Raw genomic sequence first — 27,835 nt, forward strand, 5'->3', positions numbered from 1 at the left:
TTTAGTTCCACCTGGAGTAAGTCCAAAAGCTACCCTGCAGTATACAAAGTCATTCAAACTAGCTGCACCTTTACCAGCTTTGATAACACTTTAATGATCAATCATTATAAAACATATCATATTATTCTGAAATGGACCAATCTGCAAAATGACTACTTTTACTGTCGCTACTTTCACTATATTTTGATAATACTTTTCTACTTTTACTTGAGGAACATTTGGAATGCAGGACTTTTACTGTAACAGAGTATTCCTACACTCTGGTACTTCTACTTTTACTCAAGTACAAGATCTGAGTAGGCTACTTCTACTTTTACTCAAGTAGAGTACACGATCTGAGTAGGCTACTTCTACTTTTACTCAAGTAGAGTACACGATCTGAGTAGGCTACTTCTACTTTTACTCAAGTAGAGTACACGATCTGAGTAGGCTACTTCTACTTTTACTCAAGTACAAGAACTGAGTACTTCTACTGTTAATCAAGTACAAGATATATACTTATACCACCTCTGTTTATAGCCTATGAAAAAAACGATTAGAAAACGAAGGCTAAAGCTAACGTTAGCAGATAGTGACAATGTATGCTAGTTAGCTAGCTCAACGATAATATCGCAACGGGAAAAAAAAAAACTTTTCAGTGCACATCACGCTCTGCCGCTTCGACAGGGAGCTCTACTCTGAACACCTGAACGGCCCGTTCTAACAGCTGTTCACCAGCGGTCCAGTCTGTGCCACAGTGACTACTATTAACCACAGTTAATATTAACGAACGCACCGTAGGTAATGTAGCTGCTGAAGCTAGACCATCATCGCCGAGCAGCAGAGGCTTATTATACATCATTAGCATAGCCGACAGGCAGGAAGACTCGAGCACACAGCTCGCGCTTCATTATAATATATAAAAAAAGCTCGCGGCCGCACATTAATCCGGGTCCCAGACCCCCTCCCATACCCCAAAATATTTGTATTGCAGATCTACATGAATCACACAAACGACCTATTTTGGATTCAAAACGAAGAATTTCGCCGAAAGGTGACAAGTTTGCATCCCTGGACAAGATAACCAAAATCCTTGAATCTACACACAGCAAATAAACTCAAATGACACAACGAGATGTAAAAAGGAGATCACACATATATACAAGCCCGGCTTAACCTGCCATCAGGCCCTGGGGCTGATAGTTTTTGTAGGCCCCCCTATTTAAACAACAAATCAAAGTCATTTATAGCCTCGGCAGGCTCTGTGAGCGCACTTCTCCACTCTGCTCTACAAGCGCCTGGTCCTCTCCTCCAGATGAGTGACGTATCGGGCCTCCCTCATGTATTTGTCCGGTTGCCGTTGGCTCCCCTCCACGTAGCAAGTCCTCGTCGTCCTCTCCATCTCCTCCAACAGATAATGTCCCTCCTGTCTGTTTTTCCTTTCCCGCTACTCCATCGCTATCAGAACCAGACGGCCTACTTGGCTCCGAGGCCCCGCGGCCGGCACCGCTACCGCTCGGTACAGAACTCATCTGTCCTTCCTCCTCATCCTGGCCTACAGGTTTAAAATAACCTGTAAGCTTCGGCATTTTTTGTAATAGCTGCTTGTCTCGAAACTCCTTTTCCCTCAACAATTTCCTTTTCCGAGCGCCACTCTCAAACTTTTTCTTCTCTCAATCACTCGCAATTTGAATAAGTCACATGTGAAACATATTCTCATTCTGACGTGTGTGTGTTTGTGTATATTTGCGTTTGTGTGTATTGTGTTTGTTTCCCGGGGAAAACATTCACGAGAAACACCGGCTGTTGTTATGCCTGCTGTGACGTTATGTTACTAAGTTCTCCGCTTGTAATTATGCCGTCACAAACTTCAAAGTTGTATTTATCATCTGAATTTGCCGAAACAAGTTTAATATTCTGAAAGCCAAGACTTTGTTTTTTTTAAATCAGATGAAAACAAACTGTAACGGACCTTGCTGTGTTATCTATCATTACTATACGTCTTACAATAATAATTTCAGTGGAGGGAGGGGGGGCGGCGCTGTGGAACAGCAGAGTGGCGAGGGAGAGCTGTCGTCTTCCCTTTACAAGATTCAAAAATGTATTTATCGTGTGATTTTGGAAATGAAAGTTTCATATTCTCAAAGCCAAGACTTTGTTCATTTAAAAAAAATAAAAAAATACCCGAAATAAAAAAATAATATTTTTTTTTTTTTTTTTTTTTTTTTTTTTTAATTGGCTCATGATAGGCCCCCGATCTCCGTAGGCCCCTGGGCTTCAGCCCAGGTCAGCCCGTGCATTAAGGCGGCCCTGCATATATAGTCGATATAAAACTGGCCGCTTCAATCTGAAGAGCAACTAAAACAAAACACGGGAGTGTATCTTGTTCTTGTGAACACTAATGTTATCCACGGCATACACAGACACCACGAAGTTCTTAAGGAGAAAAATAGTTGCTAAAACAAAACATGTTAGTGTACCTTGTTAGCTAGCTGACATTAACCTTAAACATTCCACTCATTTACTCACTTAAACCTTGTAAAGCCGGTCCCGCATGCTGACTCTTACAGAACCGCTCCCTTTCGTGTACAGCTCTCAACATGCCCAGACTTGTAGTGATTTTCACCTCGTTTTATACTTTTTCGCCTCATTCTGAAAGAAACAGGTGAAATTTACTAACGTGACAGCCATCTTTGTGATGGTGACGCGTATTGTGCGAGACCAGAGACCTGTAGTTCACTGAGCGGTTTCACACAAAAAAAATTGTAACTTCACAGTTTTACGACACATTTTTATTTTTTTGACTTGCAAAATGTTCTTTTAATTTGACAAACATCATATGTGTCATTCGTGGCCCAATTCAAACGGGATCGAAAGATGACTTTTCTCTCTCCATTGACGTCAATGTATAATTTTCCGCTTCCGGGGTCCCATGGGTCGGAAGTAGATGGGCGGGACTTCGCCTCTCTATGCTGGTAGATCGCGAGTCATTCATAAAAAAAAAAAATCCATCTCCGTTAAAATAGACAAAACAGGTTTTGATCCCTCTTCCCTTGGCCTCCCTGCCACTTAATTCAGGAGTTTACTTGATTGTCTGTTAACCCAGAATGCAAAGCGATACAAAATCAGTCAAGTGCCGGGAAAACTCAAATTTAAGTTAAAGAGACAAACAACAAAATGAGTGCAGGGCCGAGCAAAAAGCTGAAGACATACCACTTCCACACAGAATGGGAGGGAGAATCTTTTTTTGTGATGTCACATTCAAAGGTTATTTGTCTTATTTGTAAAGCCAGCGTCGCCCTGCCAAAGTAAGGTAACGTGGAGAGGCATTATCGGAGGCAAGGCATATGACAGCGACTTCCCTCCGATTAGCGAGTTTAGAAAGAGAAAGGTCATGTATTATTGCTACAAAAACATTATCTCTTAGTCTTAGCGTCGCCAACTCGTTTCTAACATTCAAAAAGACAAACAAATGCGTCTATGGTCGGTGTATTTTCGACTTTTCCAATCCAGACGAGATCTCTCTCTCCCTCGTCTGTGTGCGAGGAAGCGGGGCAGTTTACACACACGCAGCTGCTACATGCAGCAACACACGGTTTAGATGGCGGAGAGAAGCGCTCCAAGGTGTGGTTAAATGTTACCCGTCTTGAGGTGGACAATGCTCCTTGCCAAGAGTGTTTAGCATGTGAGGGCGGTAACACGAGCAATTTGTCTAAACATTTAGCAAAAGTGCACCGGGTTCGACTGTCTTTCTAGTAGCTCTGTAGCCCAATCCACGAGTAACTTTTCTACGTCAGGTATTATGTATGCTAACAGCAACACACGGAGTTAACACAATTATACAAACATGTGTTAAGGATTAGATGTAACTGAGTTACTCTTTATTTTGTTAAAGTTTCAGCTATTCTGTTTAAAGTTCTGTCATCAGATTATTTAATACGATTTGTTAAAACATTGTTTCTTTTGATGTGAAATATTATTTTTTCTATTTAAATAAAAAGCAATGTTAATTGTGTTCACAATTTGTTAAGTTATTTTAATAATATATGTATTTTTGAATCAAGTATTCATCTTTATTGTCTTCATTGTTAGTTTCCACATGCCTAAAACAACCTCAAGCTAAATCTAAAAGTTGATGGCCAAATAAGAGCGCTTGAGAAATTGTGCAAGGCAGTAATAGTCCGAATAGTGGATTAATCGTTTCATTAATCGATTATCAAAATGGTCGTTTGTTGGAGCCCTGTTGTAGTTATCCCATGTATAAATAAAACGTGTTATTCAGCAACCCTTGCAATTTGGGATTTTATTTTTGGTTGGTAGACCTCGGTGAGCTGGTCATTTCAAAAGTAGCTCACCAGCCAAAAAAGTGTGGGCACCCCTGGTGTAGAGTCTTATTCTGATGAGAGGGATACAGGTATTTCACAAAAAAACTTGCTCGCTGGAGAAGAGCTACGGAATTGATATCACAATTTAATCGGAGCTGATCACAATTTGTCACAGATGATCATCTCGATGCTGCTTTCGGGCTGTGAATAAACAACTTGTGTTTTACTTTTAGGCTGTTTGAAGGTGTGGACAGCTATCAAAGCTACTACACATCAAATTAAGAACGATGTACAAATGAAAGTCGGACACAAATATATAATTTAAATGATTTATTCAAGTTTGCAATGTTTTGAACAGGCATCCACACAGTCACCTACTTTTTTCATTTCCGATACCTCCCTGTAAGCGTCACGATATCGACCTCTCACCCACAACCTCACATAGGAGTGGTGAATGTGCATCAAAGTCATATTAGGAAGGCAGATATAGCAAAAGATGAATGTAAACGACAAAACGAGGCGATCGACATGTTTATTTCCTGGTAAGTCCACAATGGACACGCCCCGGATCCCTGTGACGAACTTAACAGGATGCCGCCAGTTGTCATGACTCCAGTTATACTGTAACACCGTGACTGACCAATAGTGGACAAGGGGAACATTGTATTAGTGTTTATGATTGCAAACTTAATTATGTAGAGCTTAAGTTGATTTAATGCTGGATATTAACGGACACGATTCAAAGTGTTAATGAGATGTAGAGGAAACAAGTCCCACACTAAATGAGAAATTGTGCATAGAATGACTATCTAACCAATGTCTGAACGAGTCATTATCCCCAACCATGTAACTTTGTCATTACTAAACTAATAATTCATGTTTCTACAAACATGTTTCTGTTGTTTGGTAACAAATGTCAAAATATGGAGGAATGAGCACTTTAGTGAAGAGTGAGGTGGCTCTTAAAAGAGCCTTTGGGTTTGTATGGGCTGGCTTCGGGTCAGTCTAAGCTCTCTCTCCGCGAATGCGGCGGGCCAGCTGGATGTCTTTGGGCATGATGGTGACCCTCTTGGCGTGGATGGCGCACAGGTTGGTGTCCTCGAACAGGCCGACCAGGTAAGCCTCGCTGGACTCCTGCAGAGCCATGACAGCGGAGCTCTGGAAGCGCAGGTCGGTCTTGAAGTCCTGAGCGATTTCTCTCACCAGGCGCTGGAAGGGCAGCTTGCGGATCAGCAGCTCGGTGGATTTCTGGTACCGACGGATCTCTCTCAGAGCCACGGTACCGGGCCTGTAACGGTGAGGTTTCTTCACACCGCCGGTGGCCGGGGCGCTCTTACGAGCTGCCTTGGTAGCCAGCTGCTTTCTGGGGGCTTTGCCTCCGGTGGACTTACGGGCGGTCTGCTTGGTTCTTGCCATTGCAGTTTCTCTGTGTTCACAGTTGAAGACAGTATAACTCTCGCCGAGAGCAGCGGCTTTATAAAGGAACTGCCGGAGTCAGGTCAGCGCTGATTGGCCCAGGGAAGGTGACACGTGCGCTGTAGCTCATCAACTATTCGACGAAAGTAATTTGAAAAACGAAACCTCTTCTCAACAGAAGTTGCACCGCCAAAAATCCAAGTGAATAAGAAGAAAAGCAGCTGCCCTAAAGGCCTCTGATTGAATACCTTTGTTTAGTTTAAAGTGAGACTAAACAAAGATAGCAGATTGTTTTTACTCTCTGTAAATAATAAACTAGTATTTGTTTTAAGAAATATCAGTTAAAGCCACACTGTTTCATTTGTACTTGAGTGAAAGGTTAAAAATAGGTATTCTGTCAAAATACATCAACAAGGTAGCATAGTCAGAGTTAACCAAAACTCTGACTATGCTACCTTGTTCTGAAAGGCAAATCTCCCCTAGAACAAATACAATATCTAGTTTAACAAACAAAAAAGAAAAGGAGTTTATAAATGCATTTACACAATAAAAGTGGTAACCTTAAAACACACCAATAACATTAAGAAATCATATTGAATTAACTGAGAAAAAAGTGCAGACACTAAAGCTTTTCATCTGTTGTCAATTACACAGTGAGCACTGTTTGATATACAAACACATCTGATTCTATATTTAACTGGAAAAAGGACATTTCCAATATATTCGGTGCACATTTCTGTATAACTTTCAAACACACATGTTAAAGGATAAAAGGAATTGAGGTGGAAACATTGAAGGAAAGGCCAATACTGTACAACGGTAATTGGAAGAGGATGGATTATTTAAGAATAGTCGGAGGAGGAGGGTAAAGAAGGATGAGATATATGCAGGGTGCTTTTGCAGACTGACAGCTGTTAATGTATTTATTTATTTATGTTTTATTTTTATAAAAATGGTCTGCATATAAAATAAATTACCTTTTCAGAACAAAGCAATCAATGCAACATTTAAATTAAAATAATTGAAGATTGGAAACAGAAATAAAGCAAAAGAAACAGGAAGATAATGGCTTTAATCTGTGTATGACTGGTGAGTGTAGTGTGTGCTGTGTGTGCTGTTGGCTGGTTAGAGCGCTAACTACCCTTCTGGACTTTGTACATATTCAACAGTACTGTTTCTGTTAATCGGATTGCCCCTTATGTATAATAACCATGTCATTATTTGAATATTAAGGTTATTCATTATTATCAAATTGCACATAATGTCTCGATGTCTGAGATCAAAACATATTCATATTAGCAAACGTGTTCATACTAAGACACGTTTAGCATCTTGTCTCTCATATTATTCTGACTGCAGTTATTGACACAAGAAATATGCTCATTAATGACAAAATGGGTGGCTCTTAAAAGAGCCTTTTGTGGATCTTAGTCAGATCAGTCTAATGATAGCTCACTTCTTCTTGGGTGCTGCTTTCTTCGCTTTGGGTTTGGCGACCTTTGCGGGGGATTTCTTGACAGCAGGGGCCTTTTTCACCACCTTCTTGGGGCTCTTTGCAGCCTTTTTAACGACCTTCTTGGGGCTTTTAGCGACCTTCTTCGGGCTCTTGGTGGCCTTCTTGGGGGCTGCTTTCATGGCTGCTGCGGGTTTCTTTGCCTTCTTGGGAGACTTCTTTCCTGCCGCGGGCTTTTTGGCCGCTGCAGGTTTCTTGGCTGCGGGCTTCTTGGCTTTAGGAGCGACTTTCTTGGCTGCGGGCTTCTTAGGCTCGGCAACCTTCTTGCTCATCTTGAATGATCCGGAAGCTCCGATGCCCTTGATCTGGACCAAAGTCCCATTAACGACCAGGCTCTTGATGGCGGTCTTAACGCGGGAATTGTTCTTCTCCACATCGTAGCCTCCGGCAGCCAGAGCCTTCTTGACAGCGGACAGAGACACGCCGCTTCGCTCCTTGGATGCGGCCACAGCTTTAACGATGAGATCGCTGACTTTGGGGCCAGCTGCCTTCGGCTTGGAAACCTTCTTCTTGGCGGCTTTGGCCGGTGCAGCGGCTGGAGGGACTTCTGCCATTTTCTGCTCAAGTTTTCTGTTCCTGCTCACACTAACACGAGTCTGACTGAACTGTTGGAGAGAGCAGAGCAGGGGCTGCCCTTAAACACACCATGAGAACCGTGGAGACTCAACTAAGCCCGTGGCGCCACTCCGCAGTCTGAAAACTTTTCCACTTGTGTTTTCTCTTCACTGATAAAAGCCTCCAAACTCATTGTGGAAAAAGTGCTGAAGGCTGACTGTTAATGGAACTGATAGCAGACTTGATTCACTTCATTTTGAAAGTATATATAGCTCTGATGCTCACTGAATTGTGTTTGTGGAGCTTCCAATCGTCACATTTCCCCCGCTGTGGCCAGCACTGTTCAGCTGCTTATCCCTCTAATTCTTCTACTGAAAACATTTCAAATGCACCAAATCTTTGATAAAAGCTGTTTCCAAGTGACCCACATGTGTGTCCAGGGACTCCCTGTAAAAAACAGCTGTATTTTGTTTATGATATTATAATAAAGTGAAGTTTTCTGGTAGGAGCAAACACACTGATGATCCGGGGTATAGGGTGCGGTTTAACTATGCTTCCCATTAAAGTTGCTCGCTGTGAACATGTCTCCAGGTGAGGAGGACTCATTTAAATATTCAAAGTTAGGCTATTAATTATAAATCAAACAGCGTGGCAAATACAGCTTAGTTAAACTGTTTCACTGACACTCATCAGAAAACTTGATGCTGATTTAATGGTCTAATTCAAATATATAAAATGACAAGAGTGGCTTTTAAGAGGCACTGATCTGTAAATGTAAACTTGACATTGTTTCCCTTATGTTACACACACTATGTATGAAATGTGTGCATACATAATATCATTTCTTTAATTTCCCTATTTTAATAACATTTTTACATTGTGTTCTTTTAATGTTAATTTAGAACAATGTACTTAATTTTGCACAGCTAGTTTATTTATCAATGACCTTTTGATGGAGGGTGTCAATGACTCTCTTCTGGGCCACGGTCAGTTCAGCAGCCTTCCCCATGATTGTGTATCATCAGATTGAGAGACCATTTGAAGGCTCAGAAACTCTTTGGAGGTGTTTTGAGTTAATTAGCTGACCAGTTTGACACTGACTCTACAATAGTCAATATTACAATTATATACAATATAAGCCGTAATCATCAAGACTTCAAACATTTTAAATAATTCACTTTGTGTGAAATGAATCCATATGAGACCCACTTTTCCACAATATTCTGATGTATTGAGATATTTCAAGATTCAAGGCTTTTGTCATGTGAGCTACAGTGCAGTTATGAGAATGAAAATCTTAGTTCACAGGCTCCTCCAACAGAGCAACACAATAAGACAGATAAGATCATACAAGAGAATAAAATAATCGAAACAGAAACTGCAGAATAGTCTATGCAGTAATATTTATATGATATGCGAGTTGCAAACCTGTATTATATATAGATATACCTGTATTTACTGTGTGAGTACTTCCGATTTCAACAATTTATTCAGATCAACTCTACAAGTCAGCAGATTCCAATAATGCTCTGATATTATTCCTACACTTTTAAGTTAAAAATATATAAGCATTGTTATCTATTTTGACTAATATATCAGTTATGGTTTAGACCACAAAGCAGTCCTCGCGGTGTTTACATACAGTATGTCCTGCATTCATTTGCAAGGGATGTTATTCAAGTAGTTTTATTTACATTTTGATCCTGCACATGATATTTCAGAGAAGACAAAACAACTCTCGCCTGCAACAACTTCTAGTGCTCACTAATGCGGTATCATGAGGGAATGGAGCTCTCTAATGTGAAGATATGGGTGGCCCTTAAAAGGACCTTTGTGTTTTTGTTGTCAGATGTTGAGTATTTAACCTCCGAAGCCGTACAGAGTGCGGCCCTGTCTCTTGAGGGCATACACCACATCCATAGCGGTCACGGTCTTCCTCTTGGCGTGCTCGGTGTAGGTGACGGCATCACGGATCACATTCTCCAGGAAGACCTTCAGCACCCCGCGGGTCTCCTCGTAGATCAGACCGGAGATACGCTTCACTCCGCCACGGCGAGCCAGACGGCGGATGGCGGGCTTGGTGATTCCCTGGATGTTATCACGGAGAACTTTACGGTGACGCTTGGCGCCTCCTTTGCCGAGTCCCTTTCCTCCTTTTCCTCTTCCACTCATTTTCAAGTCTTGTTGGGTCGGGTCGTTCAGAACGAATGGGTAGATGCAGTTTGACCGGCAATATTTAAATATTCACTGCGGACCTAAGAGAAGACGGAGAGCGGGAAGGCTGCTAGGCGGGGCCAACGCTGCAGCCACTACATTAACATTCAGGGGCGAAAAGTATATAATTCTTATAAGAATTTGATGATTAAACGACCGTTAATATGTAATAAAACCCTCATATGCTTGATTACATTTATAATTCAAATGAGACCATTCAGCATCCCTCTCTGTAATTAACATTAGATTTAAAGTATTACAAAAATACTTTTGAGATCATATACATGTATCTATTATTTCCAGAGGTGGGAGAAGTACTCAGATCTTGTACTTGAGTAAAGTAGAAGTACTCAGGTCTTGTACTTTTGTAAAAGTAGAAGTACCAGAGTGTAGGAATATTCTGTTACAGTAAAAGTCCTGTATTCTAAATGTTCCTCAAGTAAAAGTAGAAAAGTATTACCATCAAAATATACTTAGAGTACCAAAAGTAAAAGTAGTGATTGTGCAGATTGGTCCATTTCAGAATAATATATATGATATGTTTTATAATGATTGATCATTAAAGTGTTATCAAAGCTGGTAAAGGTGCAGCTAGTTTGATTGACTTTGTATACTGCAGGGTAGCTGGTGGATTTACTCCAGGTGGAACTAAAGTCTGATTTAACACTTGATTATATTTCACATCATTCATCCAAATCTGTAAAGTAACTTAAGGTATTCAATAAAAGTAGTGGAGTGAAGGTACAACATTTACCTCTGAATTGTAGTGGAGTAGAAGTACACAGTAGCATGAAATGGAAATACTCAAGTAAAAATTGTTCTTGAGTAAATGTACTTAATTACTTTACATCACTTTTCAAACAGTTAATATTTTGCAGGGTTAAGATATAATATTAAACTAATTATTTCATAACTATTAATAGTCAAAGTACGGATCCATCATGATGTAAAAACTCAAACTTCCTATGATTTACTTTCAGAAAAATTAGACATCTATCAAACTGAGACATACAACATTAGAAAACATCTTTATTTAACACTTTTGGTCACATTCATGTATATTAATGACAGGAAATCAGATAGTGATCTTCATTAGAGGAGCTGTGTAGACTTCAGACTCTGCAGAGCTTCAGGGGAAAGTTCTCTGTGATCAGGTGATCATCGTGAAGCACCATCACCACGTTCACCTCAAACTCTGAAAGGACAGAACATTATTTAGTTACAAATAAATGTGGGCACCTCATAGTGTGTGAGAAAAATAAAATGTAAAAGTCATACTACATATATATAGTATGTGGCTCCACGGCAGGGCAGGAGGTGAACTGGGACCTCTCCAAGTAGCAGTCCACACTCCATATTTAGGTCTGGTCGGGGACTTGAACTGGCGACCCTACGGCTCCCAGTACAAGCCCCTACTGATACCTCATTCACACCAACGGTGTTTCAGGGGCGGTTTGGTGCTGGAGCTTGAAAAGCTTGGAGCAGCCTCTCATGTGGCTTTCACACCAGCGCTTTTCCCGTTCTAGCTCCGTGCTAGAGCTTTTCTGGTTCAGCTCCGGTTTCCCTTTTCTGCTCCCGTTTTGTTCACACAGCCCAGAGCCCGACTGGTTCTGCAGCTGCTGCGTCATGACGTCACCGTTTACATCACTGATTCGCTCCCGAACGGTGTTACGGCGCTCACTACTACAACAACAACAACAACAACAACAACAACAACGGGGGACTGCGTCGGGTTGACGATCGTGTTGCTTTTAATCATATTAATTGATTTAATTAATATGGCTTCGCCAGATTAAATGAAATAACGACTTCTCCAATCTTATACTTTTCTCCAGAGTGCCGTGCTTCATTGTTTATTAATGTGTTTCAGCGGCATTTACCGACAGCTGCAGTGCTGCTCTTCCACGGGAGTTTATTCTCCTGTTAGCTCCGGGTTAGCTCACACTGCAGCGGCCGCTCTAAAGTATTCACTGTCTGACTGTCACAAAAGCAGCTGATACATATCCCCAATTCCCCATAACTGAATGTGTGTCAGTCTGAATTGACGCTGTTTGGCATCACAACGCTGTTATTAAAGTGTCTCTGGTATAAAATGGGTGATGTTAGCATAGCAACCAAAGGTAAACTGACTACTTGTTGTTGCTATCCTATTGTGGCATAAGCCGTTTTCTACAGGCACATTTTACCGGCGTATTTTTCATTATGATTCTAGTTGTGATAGTCGGACATGACAACCTGTGCAGCCCATGTATTGATTCCATCCGATAGCTGCTATAATAAAAAACAAAACGTCTGCCTGCTCTCCACAATGATCAGTAACAGCGAACGGACGGTCAAAGTAAGGTACAAATAAACAGAATCACACGAAGCCTGGTTAGTGTTGCCTGACTTTATAAAGTGTGGTTTTTTTTCTTATAAATGTGTGGTTGCCTTCTAGTCACTTTGCTCAGCGCGACTGCTTGTAGGCAGGCATGATGAGACTCTTCAGTCAACCCATGTTCAGGGGAGGTGGGTTTAGTTTCCTGCACGCCTCGATGTAAGAGAGACGTGAGCGGCGCCACCTCTTAGCTCCGGAATCTTGCTTCTAGACCGACAATTTTTTGGTGCTGGAAACGAACCAGATTCCGGAGCCAAGAGGCGGCGCCGCTGCGGTGTGAACAGGAAAAAACGGTACTTTTTTGGCTCTAGCTCCGAACCGGCCCTGAAAACGCGTTGGTGTGAAAGGGGCATTAGCTCCGGAATCCGGTTCGTTTCAAGCACCAACAAATTGTCCGGCCAGAGCAAAAGCACCACATACGTCACGATTACGTCGAGGCAGGGCAGGGGACAACAACAAAAAGCCCGCGTTTTATCCAGTTTGTACACAACGATGGAGAAACTTAACAAGCAGCAGTGGTCCACTGAAGAGACCAGCTACCTACTGGGAATCTGGTCTTCTGAAGAGGTACAGAGGAAGCTGGAGCACAATCAGCCATTGATGTTGTTGTCGGTGTCAGCTATGAGGGGTTTCCTCGCGGTTTGGCTTTATGAAGCAGGCATGCAAACGGTTACGTCATGACGCAAGCGATGACGCAATGACGCAGCACCAGTCGGACTCTGGGCGGTGTGAAAAGAGCCGGAGCTAAACCGAAGAACCGGTTCTGAACCTGAAAAGCTCTAGCACGGAGCTTGAACCGGAGTTGCGTTGGTGTGAATGATGTATGACTGAGCCACAGCCGGACCTAGTACTCATCAAAGGGGGTATTTTTTTTAACTCATAAAGAAGCAGCTGTGTCAAAGAAGCAGTTTAATGGATGAATTTGCGTTTATAGTATTTGACTTCCACCACTGTTTGGATCTACAGAGCAGAATCCCAGATCAAATGCACGCTGAAGGGTCTTTGCGCATGTTTCCTCTCAGTGATTGTGCTTTTACGTTAAATGTTTGTTTTTCATGTACTGTGTCCTGATATGTGTCTATGTTGATGTTACAGATGTAGCTGCTGTGATGCAAGTCACATTTCGGACTTGATCTGACCATTAAAGTATTATCGTTATCGTATCGTATCGTAAAGCAGCTCAACTTCACTGACCGACTTTGAAGTTGGTGGTCTCCAGCGTGGGGCAGATGAAGAGGCGGGGGAACACCATGTAGATCGGGATGGGGAGGCCGTGGCACACGTCGCCTTCAGCGATCTGGATGTTCTGGATCTCCGTGGCGTCTCTGGCGTAACCTTCAGCACAACCTGAACACACCGGACATCCAATCTCTAAAATTATGCAATTTTCCTTTAAAGTTGATCAAGATTTGTCTACTGAAGGTGCTTTATTGTTTCCTTTAGCAAAGGGTATACTAAAACAAAACATCCTCTACGAAATGCAGGAGGAAAGGCTGCCGCGACATTTAAAGTTATCTTATGGCTTAATTTGCTTATTTCAACACTTACAAAAAGGCGAACTATAAACGTTACACTCATTACTGTACACTGATCATATAGAGTCAATATTTCGCGGTGAATACTGAGTTGTGGGGGTTACTTAAAGAGCAACTTCCAGGTTAAAGACACCTGTGAATAAATGTGTAGGAAAATGATGAATACACTAGATTTTCAAAAAAATATACAGAAATATACACTACGGTGACATCTGGCGTCGTTTTGGTAAGAAATGTTCACTTCCGCATAAAAAAGCCTCGGCACATGACCTCCCACGTGTGACGTAACACGGGGGACACTAGGGGGAGAGCGGCCGGTGTAACGTATTAATAAACATGGGTCCCAATGCTAGTTTCGACTCAGAAGAAGTTGAACATGAATATTCGAATGCATATGACGGACCACAACCTTATAATTATGAGCCTGCTAGGCGTCCAAGAGACCAGGAGCAGCCAGTGGAGAACTGGGCAGCTATCTTGGTGAGGGACCGGCGTTAGCTACAGAATGTTAGCTAACGTCAGATCACAACATTGTGAAGTTAGCTATCATATATCAGGCTATAACTAAAGTAGCATTGATAATATAGTAACGTTACTGGCAGGACTGTTGATACTGATCCATAACAGAAACTAATGCGCAAGTATCAGCCGTATCTCGCGTTACCTAATGCAACTCCACACTACAGTGCTGTGTACCGGAGGAGAGACGCGAGATACGGCTGATACTTCACGATCTGGCGGAGAAAGGTTGTGGAGCCTCCGTTGATATGCCGTTGTAAATGGCTTGATGGAAAGCAGGTGTGTAGTCGGGGAGGGTGCACAGCTGATTGCAGCAGGTGAGTGGAGGTTGAGCCGGGAGCCAGGAGTGACAGCCACCACGCACACACAAACAGCACAGACAGGGGGAAAAAAACAAACACAAAGGAGACGGCTGGAGCAGTACAGCCACCACAGCGTTACCTAATGCAATGTCTTACGGTGCCGTGTACCGGAGAGGGGAGAGAGAGAGAGCAGCGAAGGGGGGGAGAGAGAAGTAATACGGTTTCCTGATAAAGCTGTGGAGAGTATGTGCTGCTGGGAGGTGGATGCACAACGCACCCAGGAACGAACGCTAGCTCCGGTCCTTTTTACTGTGGACTCGATGTCCTGACAGGCTGGTATGTTTGCAACCTGCACAAACACAAAACTGCACCATGATTACAAATGGTGAAATACAATGTAAAACTACCAAAAAATACCAGCTCACTAAAACACAACCGCTCAACTCAACGCAACTCTACTATACCCGCGGTCAGAGAGCGGAGATGTGTCCCCTTTGTGATGTAATATGACGCGTTTGACGTATGACCTTAAAAAAAAGCCGTTTTTAAGAGCAGAGCTCAAAATTGCTCCTTTCCCTCTGAATTCCTGCCGTTATGTCTCGTAAAACATATCAAATCCTACATTCACTTTTTTGAATTGTAATTTTCAAGCAAGTTTAAGCATAAATGTAGAAAAAAAAAAACCCTGCAAGATGCTCTTTAAGTCTTCTTATTTAATTCAACATTTTGTAATGGTGATATGAACCGCACTAGATGATCTGGCCTTACAGGTTACGCATAAAATATATTCAAGTGGAGACAGGGGTGAGTGCGAGCAACCGTTCCCTTTCACTTTGCTTTTTTAATTTCAATTCAAACCCTGGTTATTAAGTTATATATTTTTCAGAGTTACCCACGATCATAAAGCTAGCATGAAACAGCATCATAAGCTCGAATGGGGCAAATGATCTAAATGTGCTTTTGTTGACCAGCTACAGAATATTGTATTACGTCCCCCAGTGAATGCGGTCTCTTTTTCGTAGTCCTGATGAATTCTCCGTCACTTATTTCCTTATAACCCCAAGGTTTGTTTTACTATCCGGTCTAAAACCACCAGACTCAGGGACAGTTTCATCCCACAGGCCATTAGACTGTTAAACACCTGAACTTTCACATCCATAACATTCACCTGGTTGTAACTTTCAAATGATGTATCACTTGTAGACTCTTATGGCACTACTTCTATTGTATTTTATTGCATTTATTTGCACTATTTTATCTGTTTTATTGTGTTGCACTGTTGGAGGAGCCTGGGACCTCAGATTGGCATCGACATAACTACACTGTAGCTATGTACGAATGACAATAAAAGCCTTGAAACTTGAATCTTGAGGTTAAGGAAAAGGGGTTAAGAAGAGACATAGGACCCATAGAAAAACCCATTAGCCGTGCCGTTAGAGAACAGAACTATGAACTCTGAACTCACCGCAGGTCTCCACCCTCACCAGCTGCAGCTCGATGCTCTTTATGGGGACGTCAGAGTTCTCCACCACCAGCTCTCCGGTCAGCGGCTGGCTGATCACACAGTTGGTGGCATCTAGCCTCCCTCTGACCAGGAACTTTGGCAAGGCACTCCTCTGAGGGCAGGAAGCAAAGTCAAAGTCAACTTTATTGTCAATCTTTCAGTTTGTGTGTAGAGACAGAGAGATCGAAGTTACTTTGTTCAGACTTATGTCAAGCAATTTAAACAACCAAGGAATGTAACTATTCTAGATAGTATGCTATTAAAAGAGTGTAATGTGCAATGAAAAAGTGTGTAAAACGTCAACGAATGGTAATACAAAAAGGTTACAATTAACATAAAGAAATATCAGAGGTAAAGGTGAAGTAAAGAATGCCATAAATAAGTGTGGTTTGTCGAAATGAATGTCAAAAAAGAAGACATATTATACTACGCCTTATAGTATGTATAGCATGCAGTATATAAAAGTATCATAAAAATAGCGTTGAAAAATAATCTAGAATGACAAGAAAAGTCTGTCAAATAAAAAGCATGAGAGAAATTGTAAAAATTCCTCCCAAAAAGTATTAAATAATGTCACACAAAACGTGACATAAAGTGGTGTTCAAATGATAAAACACAATGAGTCAATCAGTACATTGTAAGCTGTTGCTCACCTCTCTGGAGTTCTGCAGGGTGTCTGGAGTGATGGTGAAGTTCACCGGCGTCGGGACAACTTTAGCTTTCTGAGGCTGAGGAAAACATTAAACACGGTTCATCAACACGGCTAACATCTCCTCTGAGTTTCACTGAGTTACGTTCTGCAAGCTAATACTGTAGTTTATTACCATGGAGCTTATTTTAGATACTTGGCTTACTTCTGGGTAGAATAAGAGTATAGCACTTTCATACTGTATGTGTTAAAGGTCCCATGTCATGCTTTTCCGGTTATTACCCGTCCCCTTGTGTGTTATGAAGGTTTTTCTGCATGTAAACGGTCTGCAGAGTCACAAACCCTCAAAGTACACCCTGTAGCGAGTAAAACTCTAACACAGAAAAGACCTGTCTATGCTGCCTCAGAACGCCTCGTTGGGGATTTCTCTTTTTCCATTGTTTACTTCTTGGGTAGAGTGACGTGTTTCGGGTATAGTGACGTGACATTACGTCCGCGGAGCCGTTACGTTTGGACCAATCCGCGGACTTCCTCACACACACACACACACACTTGGCGGGACGTTGCGAGGCGCAGGACACTGTGAGCTGGCTCACTGGTGTGGGGTCGGCGAGACAGAGAGACAGCGAGACACCGCGGAACTCAGCCTGGGCACACACACAAGCTCCCAGCCAGGCTGCGGGTGTGTTTGTGATTCGGGCTGGGTTTTGCTGTGTCTCGCTGTCTCGCAGACAGCCACTGGGCTCACAGGGAGGGGGGGGCAGGAGCTCCAACAAGCCGTGCAGGACAGAGAGTGAATACACATACTATACAGAGATGCTGTTTGAGAAACAAATGTGAGTTTGGAAAATTGCACAATATCAATTTATTTTAGTAGACCTCAACAATGGAATTATGATCAGTAGAAATGGTCATGACATGGGACCTTTAATGTAAACAAATATTAATTTAAGCTACCAAACAAATGTAATGCAGTCAAGAGTTTCATATTTGCCTCTGAGATGTAGATGATTAGCATAATATATAAACACTTTGACCCTTTATCAGAGGTATTTTAATCTAATATCTGTCTCATTACCATCCCCTGAGTCTTTATCTGCTTCGATGTGAGCCACTGACCTGCGAGTGAACGATGAACTCACAGCTCCGGCTCAGGTCTTTGGCCAGCAGCGAGCGCTTCATGTCGCAGCGCAGCGTGTACTGAGGAGAGGAAAAGAGAGGGTTAACTGACAGGACATTTGATATGTACCCACATCTTTTTGGGACTAAAACACTTATAAGGTATTCTAGTTGAGCTCTTGTGGCATCACATACAAACTCTTTGTCCCTCTCCAGAGGTGGGAAGTAGTGGAGTACAAATACTTTGTTAATGTACTTAGGTATATGTTTCTGGTATCAGTACTTTACTCCACTACGACTTTTTCCTGACGACTTTTTACTTTGACTTCTTACATTTTGAACCCAAATACCTGTACTTTCTACTTCTTACATGTTGAACACAAATACCTGTACTTTCTACTTCTTACATGTTGAACCCAAATACCTGTACTTTCTACTTCTTACATGTTGAACCCTAATACCTGTACTTTCTACTTCTTACATGTTGAACCCAAATACCTGTACTTTCTACTTCTTACATGTTGAACCCTAATACCTGTACTTTCTACTTCTCACATGTTGAACCCAAATACCTGTACTTTCTACTTCTTACATGTTGAACCCAAATACCTGTACTTTCTACTTCTTACATGTTGAACCCTAATACCTGTACTTTCTACTTCTCACATGTTGAACCCAAATACCTGTACTTTCTACTTCTTACACTTTGAACCCAAATACCTGTACTTTCTACTTCTTACATGTTGAACCCAAATACCTGTACTTTCTACTTCTTACACTTTGAACCCAAATACCTGTACTTTCTACTTCTTACACTTTGAACTCAAATACCTGTACTTTCTACTTCTCACATGTTGAACCCAAATACCTGTACTTTCTACTTCTTACATGTTGAACTCAAATACCTGTACTTTCTACTTCTTACATGTTGAACCCTAATACCTGTACTTTCTACTTCTCACATGTTGAACCCAAATACCTGTACTTTCTACTTCTTACATGTTGAACCCAAATACCTGTACTTTCTACTTCTTACATGTTGAACCCTAATACCTGTACTTTCTACTTCTCACATGTTGAACCCAAATACCTGTACTTTCTACTTCTTACATGTTGAACCCAAATACCTGTACTTTCTACTTCTTACATGTTGAACCCAAATACCTGTACTTTCTACTTCTTACACTTTGAACCCAAATACCTGTACTTTCTACTTCTTACACTTTGAACTCAAATACCTGTACTTTCTACTTCTCACATGTTGAACCCAAATACCTGTACTTTCTACTTCTTACACTTTGAACCAAAATACCTGTACTTTCTACTTCTTACACTTTGAACTCAAATACCTGTACTTTCTACTTCTTACATGTTGAACCCAAATACCTGTACTTTCTACTTCTTACATTTCCCAAACAGGCTGGTTCCTTTAGTCTGAATGTGTGTTTGGTGGCGTGATCATTATTATTTAGAGTCATTGCGTGCCTATTGATTTGAACACGATCCGTGTATCCATCATTTCCTGCTCTTCTCTAAAGAAGAGGGACCAATGGAAACGTTGTCATGTTGCCGTTGTTCAGCATGGAAACATTCATTAGCTAACAATGACATTATTGTTCTATTAATATAAAGGGAGGTCAGGTACTCTTTAAAACAGCTGCTAGTTATGGGTACTTTTTACTGAAGTACATTTCAAAGCCTCTTTACTTTTACTTGAGTAAAGAAGTTTAGTCAGTACTTCTACTTTTACCAGAGTATTTTTAAACACTAGTATCTGTACTTCTACTTGAGTAAAGGATGTGTGTACTTTTGCCACCTGTGTCCCTCTCTCACCTGAATGTTGACGAAGACGCCGTGGTATGTCTCATACAGAACTTTGTTGCCCTTTGTGTTCAGGGGGAACTCAAACGGGATCTCAGTCTTTCCTCCCGGGATCTTTCCTGCCTTGGCCACCTCAATGTTGCTGCTGATCAGCTGGATGGGCTGCAGGAAGTGAGAAGCATATTGACAACAGGTTACAGACTGAAGTGCAGACATTTAACATCAATATCATGTCAGGGAATGTTGCAGTGTTGATCCTAGGAAACTTGTAACACAATGATCTGGTTAAAACTTCTCAATGGGAAAATACTGAATGTCCTCTTCCAATATCAGAGTAACAGGATAACAAAGGTATCCCAACTGTAGCTGTGAACATGACAGGATGTGTGATTACCTAGAAGAGCATCAGGGGGGTATACTACGAAGCAGGATTTTCGCTTAGCCGGCTAACTTCAGGGAAAACTCGGGGTTTCCGGTCCTACGAAGCTGGTTCTCTTTTTAGCGGGCTAGATCTCCATGGTAACTTACGCTGTGCGGCTAACCTGGTCGGGAGCAGGTTAGGTTGCAGGCTAAGAGATCAACTCAGTGAAAGCACTGCCTGCTGACCAATCAGAGCTCAGTGTGCGGAGTAAAGCGATCAACTCATATTACAGGAGAAAGGAAATACAGAAAAGCTGCCGTTGCAGGAAAGACGGCCGGCAAAAATCACAGACTGTGTGAACGTGAACATTAATAGAATATCACCTCCCATCTTCAGAGCAATCTGACTAAACATTAGCGTTAAGAAAACTTAATTAAATATCTGCCACAACATAAGTAACCGGATCAGAGTAACATTAAGTACAGTCCGCGGCATATCACATCATAATGTATCATATATTTCCTTATCTGAGTCAGCTGAGCCGTATCTGGCCGTGCAACACTCACAGTGTCTCATACTGTATGCAGAAGTATTATTTTAAGCAACACATTAAGTTGACGAAACACTCGAGTCAAATGTAATTAAAGTCAGATCGTGTCTCAGACGGGGCAGTGATATCATAAACCTGTTAATGTACGCATTCAAACACTTTTTCTTTTACCAGCTGTATTCACCTTGCAGGTGCAGCTATGTGGCTTTTATCCTGGATAAAGTGTTTAAGTCATGGATGTTTAAAGTTTAACGTCTTCATATTTGTCTAATTATATAGTTGACTTTTCATTCAGGAAGTATGACGCTGCGCTGTCAGTACGCTTGTCCATGTTTGTGATTGGTCGAATGCTACAAATACCACCCCTTTCATGTGAACGCGCTCCTAACTAGATAGGACACGGCTGGCTTGAGTTATCCACTTGATAACCCGCGTCGTAGTACAGTTTAGCTAGAGCGCGTATGTTTTGGATTAGGCCAACCGGCTAACTCAAACATATCCAGGTTAGGTTGAACCAGCTTCGTAGTATACCCCCCAGGACTGTTTGAGGCATATGATAGCTATGTGATTAACATGATGATTCAGCCTCTATGGCATGGGTCGGCAACAGGCGGCCCGCGGGCCATTGTTGGCCCGCCAGCAATAATATGTGGCCCGTAATTTTGAGAATAAAATAAAAAAATATATATATATTTTTTTTTACAACATCGGACCGACAGTCGCACATATAGGCTATAATGTCCGAATAGAGAAAATATAATTAGGCTATTAAATACAATTACGACAGGCTTGGTACTGACTTAATGTGAAAACTGACATCTCCCATCGGTCGCTATTTTTTGGATATCTGGTGATATGGACGCAGTTCTCAAGGTTTTTATGCGTCAATGGATTCCTCTCGTGCGTCTTTATCGCATTCATTGAAGAAAAGGACGACTTGCATGTATAGGTGGAAGGGAACATTGTGAGCACATAAAATGTGAGTCTCTTGATCGTGCTATAGTCCTCTGAGCTTCCCACCCAAAAGGAACTCACAGACTCCGCACTTCTGAGCGCATCGCTGAACAGGGAGCTTGTTTGAAAATCAATTAGCTCCATTTCTAATGCAGCCTCGTCTCAGGAGGGGATCATTTGTTTCGCCTGGGAGGTGAAGTCTCCACTTGGTTGGACTGTGAGAGGATCGCGTACAAAGGCAATGATGTCTTTTGGGATGGAGTAGTCCTCAAACCTTGACGTGAAGTTGGCCCGTAGCTGCTTGATGAAGTCCACCATCAGCTCTGTCACTTGTCCCAGTGCCTGTGATTTTAGTGTACGTACACTGACTGGACTTGACGGTGGCCATTTCCTCCAAAACGGTCACCATCACCTCCTTGAAAACCTCTGCGTCAGTGAATGGCCGGTTGTGCTTTGCGAGCACCCGCAACGCCTTTAGGGACGCAGTTGTCACTTTCTGTTGGGCTGTGAGGCCTCGCACCAGGATCCAGCTGCTGTGCGCATAACCTGCTGTCAGTGCTCCAATCTTGCGCTTTCGTGCCTCTGTCTTGGGTGGAAAGGCCACTTTGAAGGTGTCATGCTTCGTCTCGTGGTGCCGCTTAATATTGTATTCTTTGCAAGCAGCCACAACGTCATTTCAGATAAGACACAATAGCTTTGCATTGATGGACCAGGTAGGATGAACGCATCCAGTACTCTTTAAATGCCCTGTTTTCACCCTCAACTTTCCCAGGGAAAACACTCACAAGAAACACCGGCTGTTGTTATGCCTGCTGTGACGTCAAGTTACTCTGTTCTCCGATTGTAATTATGCCGTCACAAGCTTCAAACCTGTATTTATCATCTGAATTTGCCGAAATAAGTTTAATATTCTGAAAGCCAAGACTTTGTTTAATTGAAATCAGATGAAAACAAACTGTAACGGACCCTGCCGTGTTATCTATGATTAGCCTACTATATGCCTACATTCATAATGTCAGCGGAGGGAGGGGGGGCGGCGCTGCGGAAGAGCAGAGCGCGAGGGAGAGCTGTCATCTTCCCTTTACAAGCTTCAAACATGTATTTATCGTGTGATTTTGGAAATACAAGTTTCATATTCTGAAAGCCAATACTTTGTTTATTTAAATCAAACAAAACACCCGAACCCCGAGAAACTATTTTTTTACGCAAATCCACGTTTATTTTGAAATGAGTCGTTGCGACTCCCGACTGATTTCGATAGAGCGGGTCACATAAGGCGAATGTGTGGTTGTGGGGAAGCAGGTCAATTAAAGTACTTATTTAATTATTAAATACATTTAGTTTGAGTAAAATACTTGGTTACTGATTAATTTAGGTTATAATATATTAAATTGCAAAGCAAAACATGCTGTAATTTTTTTTTTTTTTAAAGGTTTTCAACCTGAAAGAATCTTAATGTGTCTTTGAAAAGTTGAAATAAAGAAAAGGAAAAAGGATTCGATTCCTCTGTTGCCCCTCAAGACTCTCAAATGTGGGCAAACACTCAAATAAATGCCAAAAACCCAGAGAACTTGACAATACTTGACAATAAAAGTATGTTAAATAACAATGCTAACTAGTTAATAACTCTACTCAGTGGAGGCTTGTCCATTGAGGAAAGGGAGGACCATCCTCCCTAAGATTTCAGAGAAAAATAAACTTTGAAGAGAACAATAAATACACCTCAATTTAAAAGATAAGTCTGTTAAAATACAGATAATAGCCCTGGCTTTTAACATGGGACTGAAATGGGGCTAGAGAGGACGAGTCTCCCTTTGGGCGGGTCTAGCCAGAGGCTCTGGATTGGGCGCCTATATCATCAGTGAACCAATCAGCGGATCTGACTGCGCGTCAGAGTGTTGATGGGGAGGGTCATCAGCAATATCAGAGTTTTTTCTGAACCGGGGAACAGGGGCGCTGCGCCCTATTACCAAAATAAATTCCTTGAATTAGGCTTTGATTATGTTCTGGCCCGCCATCTTGTGGCTCAGAAAAAAATTGGTCCACGGCCAAACTTACTTGCCTACCCCTGCTCTATGGAGAGAGACATATGACAAGCATGATCATTTCTGACGTGGAGCTAATCTGAAGTAAACATTGAATACTGCTTTCTATTCCTCCATCTGGTGACTGTGTAACTCCCTCTCTTGGATATCAGCATGTGAAGGACACTGTTCAGGAACTAGTTGATGCTCTGTATGTGATGACTACTTCCATTCTGGAGAGGATCACAGATACATGGATCCTGAGATTGAAGCTCAAGCCGGGGACCAGTGATATTTTTCTAACAGCTTCTCAATGGGAAGACTTTGGTTATTTTCTTTGCCTTATATTTGCGAATTGAACATCTTTGGGTGTCACTCGGAACAATCAAGACATTAGGAGATGTCAGTCTTGGTATGTTTTATATATATAAAAATCTTTGTACATTTACCAAAGCTGACAAATAAATGTAGTGGAGTAAACTACTACTTCACTCTGAGATTTGAGTCATGAAAAGTTGCATGATATGTGTACTTAAATACAGTACTTTAGTAATTGTATGTTGTTACGTCCCACCACCCCTGTATGATGCTGAGTGTAGTTCACCTTGACAGAGTTGTAGAAAGCCTCGAACACCCCCACGCTCTTGGAGCTCAGCTGCAGGTTGACGAGCCCCTCGAGGTTCAGAGAGACGCCGTGGTGCTGCAGTGGCTCTTTGCACACCAGCAAGATGACGCCCGCCACCACCTCCTAAACACACACAGGGTCAGAAGTCGAATCAAATCAAAATGTATTATAGCCCCAAATCACAAGAAATGCCTCAAAGGGCTGTACAAAGCAAACAAAAGCAAAAACAAAATAAAAACGTGTTTTTGGTGCACATGAATTTCTTGTGTCTTAGTTTCTCTTATGTACACATTGCCTTGTTTTTGATGCTGCTGCAACGCAAACATTTCCCAAATTGGGATCAATAAAGTATCTATCTATCTATCTATATCCATCTATCTATCTATCCATCCATCTATCTATCTATCCATCTATCCATCCATCCATCCATCCATCTATCTATCTAACCATCCATTTATCTATCTATCTATCCATCAATTTATCTATCTATCTATCTATCTATCTATCTATCCATCTATTTATCTATCTATCCATCTCTCTATCCATCCATCCATCTATTTATCTATCTATCCATCTCTCTATCTATCCATCTATGTATCTATCTATATATCCCTCTGTCTGTCTATCTATCTATCTATCTATCTATCTATCTATCTATGATGATAAGAACGCATTAAAAGCACTCAGAAAAGTAGAGAAACAGAAACATCACAATATAATTAAAGTACTAAAGTATTAAATATGCAGAGTAATGTTTATATGGGTTGTAATTATTGATGCAACAAGTTATAGTAACTTTATACAGTGATGCAAACACAGGTATGGTGAAAAAAGAGAGAACTATTCGAAGCAGGAAAATATATTTATATTAATAATTTTTATTATTATTTACAGCAGGGGTGGGGAACCTTTTTCCTTTCAATTTTTACAACATCCTCCGAGGTCCGTACAAATGATTGAACTCAACCTCTGCTTAAAAAAACTCAAATCACAGCCCATTCATTTGGCCTTTCTTTCATGCTGTGCAAAGAAAAAGCAACCTCTTAATCCAGATATCTTACCATGACTTGCGCATGCATGCATGTGAGCATGATTTAAGTGGGGGGGACCTAACCCCCTCCAGGAGGGTCCGGGGGCATGCTCCCCCGGGAAGAACTTTTTTTTTAAAATATTGTAGTTAAAAGCATCAATCTGGTGCACTTTGAGAGCAACATGAGGAGATCTATGGGTACATCTTTCAACACCCATTTGAAACAGAACTGTAAGCAGATTTTTCTTTTGGGATATTTTACAAATCACTTCCCTTTTAAACTCTATTCTTGTTATTTTTAACAACTGTTTTGTTACTGTCAAATAGTATTTTATACCTGTTTTTCATTTAGTCTCTATGTCTCATTAATAATTATAATGATCATATCAAGGTGGGCCTTAACATCACTGAGCTGAGGTTTTTTGAGCCTCTCAGGAGAGAGCTCTCTTCCACCTGGTTGTAGAAAAGCTCTTTAAATTCATTAGCATAGCTAGCTAACCAGATGCTAATAACAACAGATCGCCACTGTGCTTACAACTAAAGACACAGCCACGCAAACACTGCGGCATGCTTACGGCTCCTTATGGGTACTGCAATATTTGAAGAGCTGGAGCGGCGTTCCGGTGCTCTCCGTAAGCACTCTAGTCTCTAGTCTACACTCCTTTCAGACGAGACATAACCACGTGAAGACACGTTACGCTCGTGTTGTGTTCATTGAACCTGTCCTTGGCCAGGAAAAACAGGCACTCGCTTGTTTAATTATTTTGCGATCTAGATTTCTTCTTCTTTTTTGAAGTAAGAAGTTGTCCGTCAGTCGGACAGACTAACGGAAGGACGGACGGACCCCCCCCCCCCCCCCCCCCCCCCCCAAAACGAAAACTCTTCGGTTCTCCACGAATTACACAAGTCACCCAAAGCAGCGTTAAAAAAGCGGGAGGCGCCGAAAAGCGACTAATTTGCATCCCTGTTTATAGTTGCAGCTGCTGCAAGTGGAGCAAATCAATAAACCAAGTTATTTATAAAGCCCAATATTTCAAATTTGCCTCCAATTGCGTTCAAATCTGTACAAAAATCATCTTAATAAGGCTTCTTTATATACTGCCAGGGAGCTTAACCTAATACATCATAATGAATCAGTCGATGGACATTTTGTATTAGTGACTAATCAATGTAATGCCCTGAAATGTGTATTTAGAGAGGCATCAAATAGTACTTTAAAATTGTACAATTTTAAATGTACTTTGTTACTTTCAACCACGGATTTGTCAGGAATATATTCAATGTTGTTACTCTTTATTATTGATCTCAGAGGGTTAGAATATGATGGATGACAGATTTTAGTGTAACACCAATCTGATCAGCTGCTGGTCACGTGCGCACAGGAAGCTGCCTCCTAGCTAGTGTTATATTGTAATGTTGTATTATAGAATATATTAATACAATACTGTATTTTACTAACATGACAAACAGATAATGTTAACTAAACAGCACATAAGTGGAAGAAGCTTGTTAGCTAGCTAAGCTAACTGTGACTGCTACTTACCCCTTCATGATAAACTTTGTTCGCTCTTTTTAGTCTTATATCCAAAGTGACACTCATCTCTGACCACTACACATCAGACAGACATTTAAAAGAACTGCTTAGAAGTGAAAACAACGCGTTTTATATATAAATATAGATGTTGTTTCTCTCCCGGTTTGTGTTACGCTTGACAGCAACAACAATACGACTTCCGGTATGTATCCTTCAGAATAAAAGCAGCACCTCAGCTCCGCTCTGTTCCCGGAAAGGCTTGATGTTCCGACCCCTTCAAAATAAAAGAGTCAAACAAGATGAGATACTCTTCTTCTTCTTCTTCTTCTTCTTCTTCTTCTTCTTCTTCTTCTTCTTCTTCTTTGCTTTAATGGCGAATCGCTTCCACTTGGAGCATATATCGCCACCTACTGTTGATTTATTTAATGTTCATGTTAAATCCTTGTCCTCAGACCAGTGTTTTTGATAGACTTGAAGATCAGCTTGTTTACTTCATTTCTTGAGTTACTTGCGAATATTGACTTTAAATCCATGTCCTTGATGTTATGTTGTTCCAGTGCAGTTTTCAGAATGACTCTTTGTCTGCTATATTCCGGGCAGCTAAAAAATATATTATATATTGTCTCTGATTGTTGGCAACCATCACAATTACCAGTTGGATGTTATCCAATCAGATGGAATGATGAGTTTAATAAAGAGTGACCCAATTTGATCCTGCTGTTAATGCTCTGTTCTCTTCTACTACTCACCCAAGTGCTTTCTGTTCCTACTTCCCTTTGTATCTTATATAAATGTCTTCCTTTAGTGTTACTGTCCCATTGTTGCTTGATAACAACTTTCGTAACTGATTTGGCCCCTGCTCTACTGATGGGTATAGGCTACTATTAAATACATCTGGTTTGCTTTCAATCCATTGTTTGCCAGTTGAT

At 41.4% G+C, this 27,835-nt stretch overlaps 3 protein-coding genes across 3 annotated transcripts; all 3 read right to left on the reverse strand.

Annotated features, from left to right (window-relative positions):
* Window positions 1–4,671: 4,671 nt before the first annotated feature.
* LOC307020025 (histone H3.2) lies at window positions 4,672–6,047 on the reverse strand. Its single transcript, XM_079651113.1, has one exon. It carries the CDS (start codon window positions 5,718–5,720, stop codon window positions 5,310–5,312), a length of 411 nt encoding a protein of 136 aa, XP_079507239.1. The 5' UTR covers window positions 5,721–6,047; the 3' UTR covers window positions 4,672–5,309.
* A 578-nt stretch (window positions 6,048–6,625) lies between these two features.
* LOC307018425 (uncharacterized protein) lies at window positions 6,626–9,984 on the reverse strand. The gene is made up of 2 exons (XM_079648659.1): window positions 9,654–9,984; window positions 6,626–7,867 (listed from the first exon to the last, which is right to left on the reverse strand). Exons 1-2 carry the CDS (start codon window positions 9,958–9,960, stop codon window positions 7,173–7,175), a joined length of 1,002 nt encoding a protein of 333 aa, XP_079504785.1. The 5' UTR covers window positions 9,961–9,984; the 3' UTR covers window positions 6,626–7,172.
* Window positions 9,985–11,014: 1,030 nt separating this feature from the next.
* vps26c (VPS26 endosomal protein sorting factor C) lies at window positions 11,015–27,198 on the reverse strand. The gene is made up of 8 exons (XM_079648148.1): window positions 26,916–27,198; window positions 24,322–24,465; window positions 19,841–19,990; window positions 18,008–18,088; window positions 16,893–16,967; window positions 16,201–16,351; window positions 13,574–13,726; window positions 11,015–11,197 (listed from the first exon to the last, which is right to left on the reverse strand). The coding sequence occupies exons 1-8, from the start codon at window positions 26,970–26,972 to the stop codon at window positions 11,115–11,117; spliced, it is 894 nt and encodes a 297-aa protein (XP_079504274.1). The 5' UTR covers window positions 26,973–27,198; the 3' UTR covers window positions 11,015–11,114.
* Between the last annotated feature and the right edge of the window lie 637 nt (window positions 27,199–27,835).

Source organism: Notothenia rossii (assembly GCF_949606895.1).
Source record: "Notothenia rossii genome assembly, chromosome: 9".
Classification (NCBI taxonomy): Eukaryota; Metazoa; Chordata; class Actinopteri; order Perciformes; family Nototheniidae; genus Notothenia; species Notothenia rossii.